At 44.3% G+C, this 12,375-nt stretch overlaps 1 protein-coding gene across 2 annotated transcripts; it reads right to left on the reverse strand.

Moving 5' to 3' along the window:
- Positions 1-692: 692 nt before the first annotated feature.
- Positions 693-12,117, reverse strand: tbca (tubulin cofactor a). Of its 2 annotated transcripts, XM_064942978.1 has the most exons (5): positions 11,940-12,117; positions 11,756-11,839; positions 4,117-4,243; positions 1,971-2,057; positions 693-1,081 (listed from the first exon to the last, which is right to left on the reverse strand). In XM_064942978.1, exons 1-5 carry the CDS (start codon positions 11,990-11,992, stop codon positions 1,001-1,003), a joined length of 432 nt encoding a protein of 143 aa, XP_064799050.1. In that variant the 5' UTR covers positions 11,993-12,117; the 3' UTR covers positions 693-1,000. The 2 variants fall into 2 exon arrangements, with proteins under 2 accessions (XP_064799050.1, XP_064799051.1); XM_064942979.1 differs by lacking the exon at positions 11,756-11,839 and having other exon boundaries at positions 11,940-12,116.
- Between the last annotated feature and the right edge of the window lie 258 nt (positions 12,118-12,375).

The following is a 12,375-nucleotide window of genomic DNA, read 5'->3' on the forward strand; positions in this document are numbered from 1 at the left end:
ATAAAGACTTACATTAAAAAAAACTCATTTAACTAATGGAATTAAATTAAACTTAAATAGGCCATGTGCGAAATTAATGTGTTTCCTTTATTTGGTTGGCATATCGGTAGGCATATTTTGGTCAGGTAAACATAAACTATTTAGCCAAATCCACAGTGGAACATAAAAAAGTATGTTAACCCAAATAAAATCTTGAATTATAGTTTTTAAAATGTCTACATTTCCGGACCAAAATAAGCCGTGTGAATTTGTGGACAAGCTACAGTGCGACTTGACGCCCAACTAGGCCTACTGGTCAATTCGCGGACAGACTGTCTGGTTCGCAATGACAGTGCTGATGATATCACTAGGCTGCATGGACTTCATTGACCAGTGGAGGTCGGTGTCCTGATTCTTACCCCTAGGAACAGACATCATGCCAATTTCTCTCTATCCAATCCCATGAAACATACACTAGGACGATGTTATATGATGATATATAGTTGGATGTAATTTGATATGGTGTAGCTAGCTCCTGTCTCTCATTCGGATGTTCTTCGGTCCATCACTTATTTTGACTGTTATCCTGATTCTTAATAACAAATAAACATTAAACTAGGCTAAATATTGAATCCGTAATCATCAAGAAGAATATATCTCCATTCAAGACATTGAGGAACACTTTCTAAATCAATTGATGCAAGACACTACAGTACTATTGTATAGCTTTAATATGAGTTAAACAATACAACCAGGCTTAATTTGCAGCTGTATAGATGAAGAAACAAACCAAGCATACCCCCATGTTAAGAAAAGAAATACGTTTTTATTTGCTGCTTGTGTGAGATTGTACACTCAGGAGAAGGATGTCGACATCAGACTGCACGTTGTTTTCAAATGTAGAAAAAAAAAGAGCGAGAGAAAGAGAAAAAGATGCTGAATGATTTTGTTTGTCTGTGTTTCCAAACAAGCCCAGATGAATGAAATAGACATTTAAGTAGTGCATTACAGAGTGAGAACATCATCCTTCAAGCTTCACTGAATCCAATACGGTCCTGGCCTCTTTGTACTCCTCTGCTTCAGCCAGGTCCTCTTCTGTTTCCTGCAAACACAAGCACATACAGGATATCAATACTAACACTATCACACACACTTTTAAAATTACCAACCCATCAAATAGCATTACACGAAATCTAACTTACCTTCTACAATCAACCCATAGTTAACCTAGCCATTAAAAAGTCCACAGTCAATTCACATGGCTATTCACCAAATGATCACACTAAAGCCCTTTTCCTAACCCTAGCATAATCAATTTTTAATAAAAATTAACATTTACAATCCACATATTGATTTCACAGTGGAACGGTTCTAGTCTGTAAAAAAAAAAAAAAAAAAAAGTATGTGAGGGTCACATCTGTGCTAATCGAGTGCTGCTGGGTTCCTATGGTGCCCATCGCAGTGACAGCACTGCTAATGAACTGTAATGTGTGTGTGTGTGTGTGTGTGTGTGTGTGTGAAGGAGTGAGAGTGGGCTTTGGTAGGAGGTGGAGAGGGACCCCGTCACCCCCCTCCAGAGGAGTCATCTGTGATTTCCTCTCTCCTCCTCTCCCTTCCGCACGTGTCTCTCAGTGAGGCCACGGCTGCCTGACTCCTGCTCTCTGCTAATTGTGAGGACCCTGAGACATGCATGTGTGTGGAGGTGGGGTGTGTGTTCCTCTCTCTGGCTTCTTATATCGGTCACTAGGCAGTCACACACCTGCATGATCAATGTGTCACTATAGACAGTCACACACACCCATCCACACCCCTGCATGATCCGTGTATCACTTTAGACAGACACACCTGCACGATCAGTGTGTCACTTTAGACAGTCACACACGACATGGAAGCCAAAAACACTATTATGGATAAACCTGCAGCAAGAAAGACAAAAGAGGATGGGTCTGGTTCCTCTCAACGTTTTTCCTTCCTAAAGGAGCTGTTCTTACTAGTATCTGGGACAGGTCTGCGTGTGCTATGGTCAAACGCCTGTGACAGTCTGGAACCATCATCTTGGACTCCTGTAGCACCTCCAACTGAAAGACACAGAGAAAAACACAGATTATTCATCAACGCCACCATCTTCATCTACACCATTTATAAACATATCACTTGTGTTAAATTTTCTTCAAGGGGTCCTCCAAGCAAAACAAGTTTTTCTAAATAGTTGAAAAACACTGCATTAGATTGTAATGTATTAAAGGTTGAAAAACAAAGTGTTACAGCTTCAACAACTCCACTGTGCAGTTCCTTGAAATAGGTTTTGTCTTGGTTTAGTATCCCACATATGCTGTGCTAAGGTTAACATCCCACAACAAGCTCTCTGCCTGCGTGAAAAATGTTATATAGTTATTGATCGGGCATGGAGTTGGGCAGCAGCAGGGGTCCTCACCTCGCTCTGCCTCCAGCACACCTGGGTGAGTGGAGAAGACCAGAGCAGAGAGGTAGTGGCATGAAGATCAGGCATGGAGAGGTATTACTACGCCTAGGGCAGGTAGCATCACGGTGATCATGCATGGAGAGGTATTACTACGCCTATGGGGAAGCTAAGTTAGAGCCTGAAATGTCTGGGTCTGAGATACTCTGGAAAGGCAAATTCCCCTGACTGACACCCTAAAGAGCACAGAGGACTCAGCTAACACTGTTAGTCAGACACACCGCTAAGAAATTCCGGAGGTGAGGTGGAGAGACACAGGCAGTGATGCACACACAGACATGGTGAGGTGGTTCTGGTCATGTTGCCCTCTCAGTACCAGTGCAGTGGAATGATCACATCAGCAGCAGGATAAAGACACATAACTATTCCACCCTGCCTTTCATCCATCCATCCACCCTGCCCTCCATCCACCCTGGCCTCCAGCCATCATCCTGATCTGCCTCCATCCCTCCATCCACCCACCCTGCCCTCCATCCACCCACCCTGCCCTCCATCCATCCATCCATCCAGATCTCCCAACATCCATCCAGATCTCATCCATCCAGATCTCCATCCATCCATCCAGATCTCCATCCATCCATCCAGATCTCAATCCATCCATCCAGATCTCCATCCATCCATCCAGATCTCCATCCATCCATCCAGATCTCCATCCATCCATCCAGATCTCCATCCATCCATCCAGATCTCCATCCAGATCTCCATCCATCCATCCAGATCTCCATCCATCCATCCAGATCTCCATCCATCCATCCAGATCTCCATCCATCCATCCAGATCTCCATCCATCCATCCGCCTATTGTGCATGAAAGCATGACAGATGATCCTCTCCACAAGGTGTAATCCCTGGAATAGCTGAGATTAAAACAAAGGTTGCGAGGTAGGGCACACAGAGGACACAAGCCACCGTGGGTCTTTATTGTCCATCACCCTCTCATTCTAACCTAAGCAGGGAAAATGGAGGGAGAGAAGGACTAAGAGCGAAAGAGAGCGAGGGAGACGAGGAGGATATGCACCAGCGATCTCCTAGCGGCAGTAAATTACCAGCATGTGTCAGTAATTATCAAACTCCTCCAAAGTTACATAATGTCATTAAATCAGCAAATGACTAAATCACTAACGATCCCCCCCACCTCCAAGACTAATTCTTCATAATGATACTAAGCTGACCTCATTAAAGTGAATGTAGGGCTACTGGCAATGTCTGTTCGCTACTGTACTAGAATTCTATTTGACAATAGGTTTGTTAAATAAAGCACATTAGAAAGCTTCCACATTTAGCAATGAAGTTGACAAATAAAATGTTGACTAAGAAGAACATTCAATGTGATTTAAGCTATAATGCATCCCTTTTAAACCACTTCCTAACACTTTCCATTAAGTTGCTCTTATACCTGTGTAGTAAAACAAAGTAACATTGCACAGCATTTGAACATCTTGTATAATAAAAATATCTCTAAAATCCATTCAATATGCAACCACAAAACAATACTAAACTACTATGTCACAACTTAATAATGCAACGTTACTATAGTTATAACATCTTTACTATACAGCTATAAAAGCAACTTAATGTAAAGTATGGGTTGGCCTATGTATGTAAAGTATGTTTACAACTGAATGTAAACATCCTTTATTCTCCTGTGTTTTCACCCACCTGTTTCTTGATGACATACCTGGCCTCGGAGTCGGCCTCTTCGTCGCAGGCCTCTGCTTTCAGTCGTTCAATCTTCTCCTCCTGCTGCCTGGTCTCCTTGACATACATGACCTTCTCCTTCACCAGCCTGGGGAGTAAATAAACAGATGACAAGACACAGCACCGGGTTAGTTAAACACAACACACAATAAAAACAAATCAAAGTTCATGCCTAGTAGATTAGTTAAAAACACACAGAAAAACACCAACACCAAAAGCTGTATCATTGAAGCCCTCAAGATGTCAAGGAGGAGGAGTTCTCATTCAACTAACCACCAGGTGAAGTAGCAGTAACCTAACCAATATGTCCCATTGTTTCCAGATGTGTCCAGTGTGGGTATAATAGAACTGTGGGTCTACTACGGTACAGCCCCATGCCTTCCTTCTTTGCCTGATCACCACGCTTATCTGACGGTCTCCGCTTAACTGCCACCTCTAGCAGGACACACACTCTAGAGGCCCTTCCTACGATTAATTGATCATCAATTTAGTTTCAAATTTGGACCAGGTCAGGTGATAAATGGACCACTCTTCCTTGATTGTTAGTGAAAATGGGCTTGAGTACATTGATAAATGTTGATTGTTTATCAATTAGGGACCAAATGGAACTAAATCTATTAAATCAATTCAGACCTTCATTGGCATAATGGAGTTTGAAAATATTGCTATTGATAATGATTCCCGACTAATAGTATTTTTCCGGCTGCAGCTTTGCTTGTCGGGATGACAACGTGGAATTCATTTTTCATAAAATCAGCTGCGTGCCTTGGTTCGTGTGCGATCCTTCATTAATCAGGTCCATTAGCCAGAAACAACCTCTCCTCAGTGTTGCCGTGGTGCCTTGCTTAGCTGAGGAAGCCAACGGCACTCTGTCATATTTTACGTCAATTATCGCTCATTTTAATACGTTTCCATCAAGATGCTGTTTAAACGGGCAGCATATGCAACAACGAACAGCAGAGGAGCCCTGCACCTCTCTTTTCCTCTCTCTCAGGCTTTGCACCAAATGAAGGATGTCACCTCTGAGGTTATTTAGAGGAAAAGAAGGCAGCAATGAGGGATAGGGGAAGGAGAGGAAAGGGGGATTGAAATCATTTGAATAAAACTGAAGGACAGTCTAATAAAAATGTCCACCCCCACCTTCTCTCATCTAGGCCTGATGTTAATGTTTTATTTCTCTCAGGCTGGTTCTAGGAGCGCTGTGTGTGTGAATGAGGGGTGGGGTCGTGGCTGGTTTTAAATAGACCTGCCACCCTGGACTTAATGGAAAAGGCATCTCTCTGGAAAATAAGGAAGAAAAGGGAATTAGAGATCCGACACGCATTCGGCCGCTGCCGCTGCTTCCTCCAACAGCACTGTATTTTTGAGCCCCGGCCTCGCCCAATGCCCGAATGACAAAGCCAAATTACTGTTGTCATTTTATTAAGGGCATCCGCCTCGCTAGGGCAGAGAAGAGGTACTGACTGGAATGTACAATGCCACAAAGCCACTGGAACAGGCCTTACTGGGAGAGAGCAGACAGAGAGCTGCTACTAGGGTTTTAATAACATGGGGAATGAGAGAGAAAGAGAGCGGGAGAGAGAGACAGCGGGAGAGAGAGCGTGTGGGAGAGAGAGACAGCGGGAGAGATAGCGTGTGGGAGAGAGACAGGAAGACATAGTAGGGTAGAGTACAGAGAGAGCAAAAGGCAGTCTGTTCCATCTGACTTTGAACAGAGGCTGCAGGTTCCCTTATCAAGGTCATGCTGGAGGCCACTGAATGGGTAATGGATCTCTCCTTACTTTATATCTCAGTAAAATATTACATTTCTAGGACAGCTAATGATTAAATTAACCTATTCTGAATGGGAAAGGAATGATAATTGAGATGTTTTATAATGTAAAGGAAGCCATTCTAGAATGGAGATGTGTTTGAACCTGCACCACCTCTCATTACACCAGCGGGCTTACAGTTTCTCCACTGCATCAGACACCCTCTCTGTGACATCACCTTCTGAGGGAGAGTTCTAAGCCGGTACTGCCATTACCCACACTCATCAGGGAGCCCCGTTAGTAATGTGACCCTTATCAAAATGAGATCGATAGCACATTTACACAAAGGGCCAGGGACAGAGGGAACCAAGGGGGAGAGCAAGACCGAGATAAATCCTCTTCATACTTAGACCTACTTTACTATTTATGGATTAGCAAATAGACCTATTATGACACCCAGTGCGTTATGACAGCATTTTTTTCAATTAATAGAAGCTACTGAGTAGCTTTCAGGAGATTAGCCTGAATGAAAATATCAAATGTCTGCAACAGAAAGAAAAATATGCTGGAATTAGAAGTATAATAACAGTGATTAGAGAATTAGATCTTATCCTGACTGCTGTTGTTTGTTCAACTGAAAAAACAACAGATTATGGTGAGATGTTGGACTGTGGGGACTGAATGTCCTGTAAGGAAAAACATCAGTCATTTGCACCCAGGATACAATAATAATTGCACCCAGAACCTAACATTCGGTTTCAAGGAATCGTGGCTCACTCCAGAAATACTGTCCCCGTCCATACAGCCATCTGGGTTCTCAGTACACTGCGCAGACAGGAATAAAGAAATCTCCGGGAAGAAGAAAGGCGGTGGTCTATCTTTTATGATCAACTACTTATGGTGTGGTTGTGATAACGCACAGCAACTCAAATCCTTTTGTTCACCCGACCTAGAATACCTCACAATCAAATGCCGACCGTATTACCTCCCAAGATAATTATCTTTGGTTATAGTCACAGCGGTGTATATTCCCCCCTTGAGCCAATACCACAACGGCCCTCAAGGAACTACACTGGACTTTGTGGAAACTGGAAACCACATATCCTGAGGCCGCATTTATTGTAGCTGGGGATATTAACAAAGCAAATTTGAGGAAAACGCTACCAAAGTTCTATAGTGCTCGTGCATTAAAAACTCTCGACCATTGTTACTCCCCCTTCTGGAATGGCTACACGGCCCTCCCCGCCCTCCCTTAGACATATCAGATCACGACTCCATCCTGCTCCTCCCTTCCTATAGGCAGAAACTCAAACAGGAAGTGGTAAGGTCTATTCAAAGCTGGTCTGACCAATTGGAATCCATGCTTCAAGATTGTTTTTGATCACATGGACTGGGATATGTTCCAGGTTGCCTCTGAGAATAACATTGACGTATACACGGACACGGTGACCGAGTTCATCAGGAAGTGTATATATATATATTTTTCACCTTTATTAACTACGCAAGTCCGTCAATGACAAATTCTTATTTACAATGACGGCCTACCTCGGCCAAACCCGGACGACGCTGGGCCAATTGTGTGCCGCCCTATGGGATTCCCAATCATAGCCGGTTGCAGCCTGGATTCGAACCAAGTACTGCAGTGATGCCTCTTGCACTGAGATGCAGTGTCTTAGACCCCTGTGGTACTCGGGAGTCAGAAATAGGCAAAACATCAGTACAGAGAAAGTGGAGTCGCAATTCAACGGCTCAGACGAGAGACGTATGTGGTAAGGGGATGTTGTTCCCACTGTGACTATTAAAACCTACCCAAACCAAAAACCATGGATAGATGGTAGCATTCACACAAAACTGAAAGTGCAAACTAACGCATTTAACCACAAGGTGACTGGGAATATGGTTGATTACAAACAGTGTAGTTATTCCCTCTGTAAGGCAATCAATAGGCAAAACATCAATGCAGAGAAAGTGGAGTCGCAATACAACGGCTCAGACACAAGACATATGTGGCAGGGTCTACAGACAATCATGGATTACAAAAAGGAAAACCAGCCTTGTTCCCGGACAAGCTAAACCCCTTCTTTGACCGCTTTTTATTCAATATTCAATCTCTCCCTATCCCAGCCTGTTGTCCCCACTTGCTCCAATATGTCCACCATTGTTCCTGTACTCACTTCTGTCATCATGAAGTGCTTTGAGAGGCTAGTTATGGATCATATCACCTCCACCGTACACCCTAGACCCACTCCAATTTGCATACCACCTCAATAGATCCACAGACGATGCAATCGCACTGCTCACTGCCCCATCCCATCTGGAAAAGAGGAATACCTATGGAAGAATGGCTTTCATTGACTGTAGCTCAGCCTTCAACACCATAGTACCATTCAAGCTCATCATTAAGCTTGGGACACTGGGTATGAACCCTGCCCTATACAGCTGGGTCCTGGACTTCCTGACGGGGCGCCCCCATGTGCTGAAGGCAGGAAACAACAAGGGTACACCCTGTTCACCCATGACTGCATGGCAACGCACACCTCCAACTCAATCATCAAGTTTGCAGACGACAACAGTAGTAGGCCTGATTACCAACAATGACAAGACAGCCTACAGGGAGGGGGTGAGGACCCTGGCGGAGTGGTGCCAGGAAAATAACCTCTCCCTCAACGTCAACAAAACAAAGGAATTGATTGTGGACTTCAGGAGACAGCAAAGGGAGCACGCCCCTATCCACATCAACGACATGGAGCAAAGAAGGTGAAAAGCTTCAAGTTCCTCAGAGTACACATCACTGACAATCTGAAATGGTCCACCAACACAGACAGTGTTGTGAAGGTGCAACAGTGCCTCTTCAACCTCAGGAGGCAGAAGAAATTTGGCTTGGCCCCTAAGACCCTCACAAACTTTTACAGGTGTACAATTGAGAGAATCCTGTCGGGCTGTATCACCACCTGGTTGGGCAACTCCACCGCCCGCAACCGCAGGGCTCTCCAGAGGGTGGTGCAGTCTGCCCAACGCATCACTGGGGGCGCACTGCCTGCCCTCCAGGATATCTAAAGCACCCGATGTCACAGGAAGGTAAAGATCATCAAGGACATCAACCTCCCGAGCCACGCCCTGTTCACCCCGCTATCATCCAGAAGGCAAGGTCAGTAGAGGTGCATCAAAGCTGGGACAGAGAGACTAAAAAACAGCTTCTATCTCAAGGCCATCAGACTGTTAAATAGCCATCACTAGCCGGCTACCACCCGGTTACTCAACCCTGCAATTTAGAGGCTGCTGCGCTATGTACATAGACATGGAATCACTGGTCACTTTAATCATGTTTACATACTGTTTTACTCATTTCATATGGATATACTGTATTTTAGTCAATGCCATTCCGACATTGCTCATCGTAATATTGATATATTTCTTAACTCCATTATTTTACTTTTAGACTTGTGTGTATTTTTGTGAATTGTTAGATAATACTGCATTGTTGGAGGTAGGAACACAAGCATTTTGCTACAACCGCAAAAACATCTGCTTAATGTGCATGTGACCCCAACAACGTTTATTTATTTATTTCACCTTTATTTAACTAGATTACTGCAACTCGCTGTTGGCTGGGCTCCCTGCCTGTGCCATTAAACCCCTACAACTCATCCAGAACGCCGCAGCCCGTCTGGTGTTCAACCTTCCCAAGTTCTCTCACGTCACCCCGCTCCTCCGCTCTCTCCACTGGCTTCCAGTTGAAGCTCGCATCCGCTACAAGACCATGGTGCTTGCCTACGGAGCTGTGAGGGGAACGGCACCGCAGTACCTCCAGGCTCTGATCAGGCCCTACACCCAAGCAAGGGCACTGCGTTCATCCACCTCTGGCCTGCTCGCCTCCCTACCACTGAGGAAGTACAGTTCCCGCTCAGCCCAGTCAAAACTGTTCGCTGCTCTGGCCCCCCAATGGTGGAACAAACTCCCTCACGACGCCAGGACAGCGGAGTCAATCACCACCTTCCGGAGACACCTGACACCCCACCTCTTCAAGGAATACCTAGGATAGGATAAGTAATCCTTCTCACCCCCCCCCTTAATGATTTAGATGCACTATTGTAAAGTGGCTGTTCCACTGGATGTCAGAAGGTGAATTCACCAATTTGTAAGTCGCTCTGGATAAGAGCGTCTGCTAAATGACTTAAATGTAAATGTAAATGTAGGTAGGCAAGTTGAGAACAAGTTCTCATTCACAATTGCAACCTGGCCAGGAAAAATCAAAGCAGTTCGACACATACAACGACAGAGTTACACGGAGTAAAACAAACATACAGTCAATAATACAGTATAAACAAGTCTATATACGATGTGAGCAAATGAGGTGAGATAAGGGAGGTAAAGGCAAAAAAAAGCCATGGTGGCAAAGTAAATACAATATAGCAAGTAAAACACTGGAATGGTAGATTTGCAATGGAAGAATGAGCAAAGTAGAAATAAAAATAATGGGGTGCAAAGGAGCAAAATAAATAAATAAATAAAATACAGTAGGGCAAGAGGTGGTTGTTTGGGCTAAAATATAGGTGGGCTATGTACAGGTGCAGTAATCTGTGAGCTGCTCTGACAGTTGGTGCTTAAAGCTAGTGAGGGAGATAAGTGTTTCCAGTTTCAGAGATTTTTGCAGTTCATTCCAGTAATTGGCAGCAGAGAACTGGAAGGAGAGGCGGCTAAAGAAATAATTGGTTTTGGGGGTGACTAGAGAGATATACCTGCTGGAGCGTGTGCTACTGGTGGGAGATGCTATGGTGACCAGCGAGCTGAGATAAGGGGGGACTTTACCTAGCAGGGTCTTGTAGATGACATGGAGCCAGTGGGTTTGGCGACGAGTATGAAGCGAGGGCCAGCCAACGAGAGCGTACAGGTCGCAATGGTGGGTAGTATATGGGGCTTTGGTGACAAAACGGATTGCACTGTGATAGACTGCATCCAATTTGTTGAGTAGGGTATTGGAGGCTATTTTGTAAATGACGTCGCCAAAGTCGAGGATTGGTAGGATGGTCAGTTTTACAAGGGTATGTTTGGCAGCATGAGTGAAGGATGCTTTGTTGCGAAATAGGAAGCCAATTATAGATTTAACTTTGGATTGGAGATATTTGATATGGGTCTGGAAGGAGAGTTTACAGTCTAACCAGAATACTAAGTATTTGTAGTTGTCCACGTATTCTAAGTCAGAGCCGTCCAGAGTAGTGATGTTGGACAGGCGGGCAGGTGCGGGTAGCGATCGGTTGAAGAGCATGCATTTAGTTTTACTTGTATTTAAGAGCAATTGAGGCCACGGAAGGAGAGTTGTATGGCATTGAAGCTTGCCTGGAGGGTTGTTAACACAGTGTCCAACGAAGGGCCAGAAGTATACAGAATGGTGTCGATTTGTGATTTGTGCAACTCTAAGCTAAAACCATGATTGCCTTTTCAACAAAGGCTGGCTCAGATGAGATTGCAGAAAATTAGCTTCAGTGCATCAAATGCCTGCATTTGGGCCTGTTTACAACTGTACCGTCGCTGATCATTAATAGGCCTGTAGCCAACATTCACTTGAAAACGTAGGCTCTGATGAGTGACAAGAGAAAACAATGGTAGCAGTACTATCCATCCTGCCAGCTAGCAAGCTAGTAGTATAATAAGGCCAGATAGCAGGTGCGCAATAAGCAGAGGCTAAGTGAATGCAAAGCATGTTGTATGTTAGCTTGTATGCTAGCTGTTAACAGTTACAGGCAACACAACAGGGATGACTTGCTAACAATAGCACAAGCGCACTTGTTATAAACACGTTGTATGAAATACGAAAATGTCACTCAACACTTGACTGATAATTCACGCACCGTTGTATAGTTAAATATATGCCGGCGAAGTACTCTCGAAGCATAGTCTGACTTCTGTCTCGAGCTGAAGTAGATATCCGCGGCCTTGTGGGTATAGCATGGGTGGAGCATGTTAGACAGCTAGCAAGCTGACTAGCTAGCCTGCTATCTTTTAAATATTCTATTAGGTAAAAACGGCACTTACCGCTTTACTACGCCAGTCTTGATTTTGATCTGTCGTATTCTTGGATCCGCCATGTTAACTAATATTCTCAAAATAAACAATAAGTGAATAGTCAATCGAAAAACGGTTAAACTACTGCTATCCAACACAGCACAAGAATATCACGAAATCCTGGGCAGATTTCTGAGTGAGCATGCGCACTATGTGTTGCGGGAGAGGAGCAGAGGACATCACAGTCATTGAGCACGTTTTCTTCTTCTTCATATTCTTTGTTTGACTTTCCGGCAGACGAGACTGTGTTGCGTATGGCTTCCTTTCTCAGGTCGGAATAATGGTTGTAAATTGTGGTCACAAACAAAAAAGGTAAAAGAGGAACGAGAAAATCTTAAATCGATCTTATCCTGCACCTATACACTATCCCCCCCAAAAACACCACCCCATCCCACTACTTTGGCCC

The sequence above is a fragment of the Oncorhynchus masou genome, chromosome 28 (genome assembly GCF_036934945.1).
Source record: "Oncorhynchus masou masou isolate Uvic2021 chromosome 28, UVic_Omas_1.1, whole genome shotgun sequence".
Taxonomy (NCBI): Eukaryota; Metazoa; Chordata; class Actinopteri; order Salmoniformes; family Salmonidae; genus Oncorhynchus; species Oncorhynchus masou.

What these genes read in the sequence shown, in the direction of transcription:
- tbca (XM_064942978.1), bottom strand. Translation starts at nt 11,992, where the DNA reads ATGGCGGATCCAAGAATACGACAGATCAAAATCAAGACTGGCGTAGTA. An exon ending in AAGACTGGCGTAGTAAAGCG is followed by an intron (nt 11,840 to 11,939) that starts GTAAGTGCCGTT and finishes TATACCCACAAG; the next exon opens with GCCGCGGATATCTACTTCAG. An exon ending in GGTATGTCATCAAGAAACAG is followed by an intron (nt 2,058 to 4,116) that starts GTGGGTGAAAAC and finishes TGTGTCTTTCAG; the next exon opens with TTGGAGGTGCTACAGGAGTC.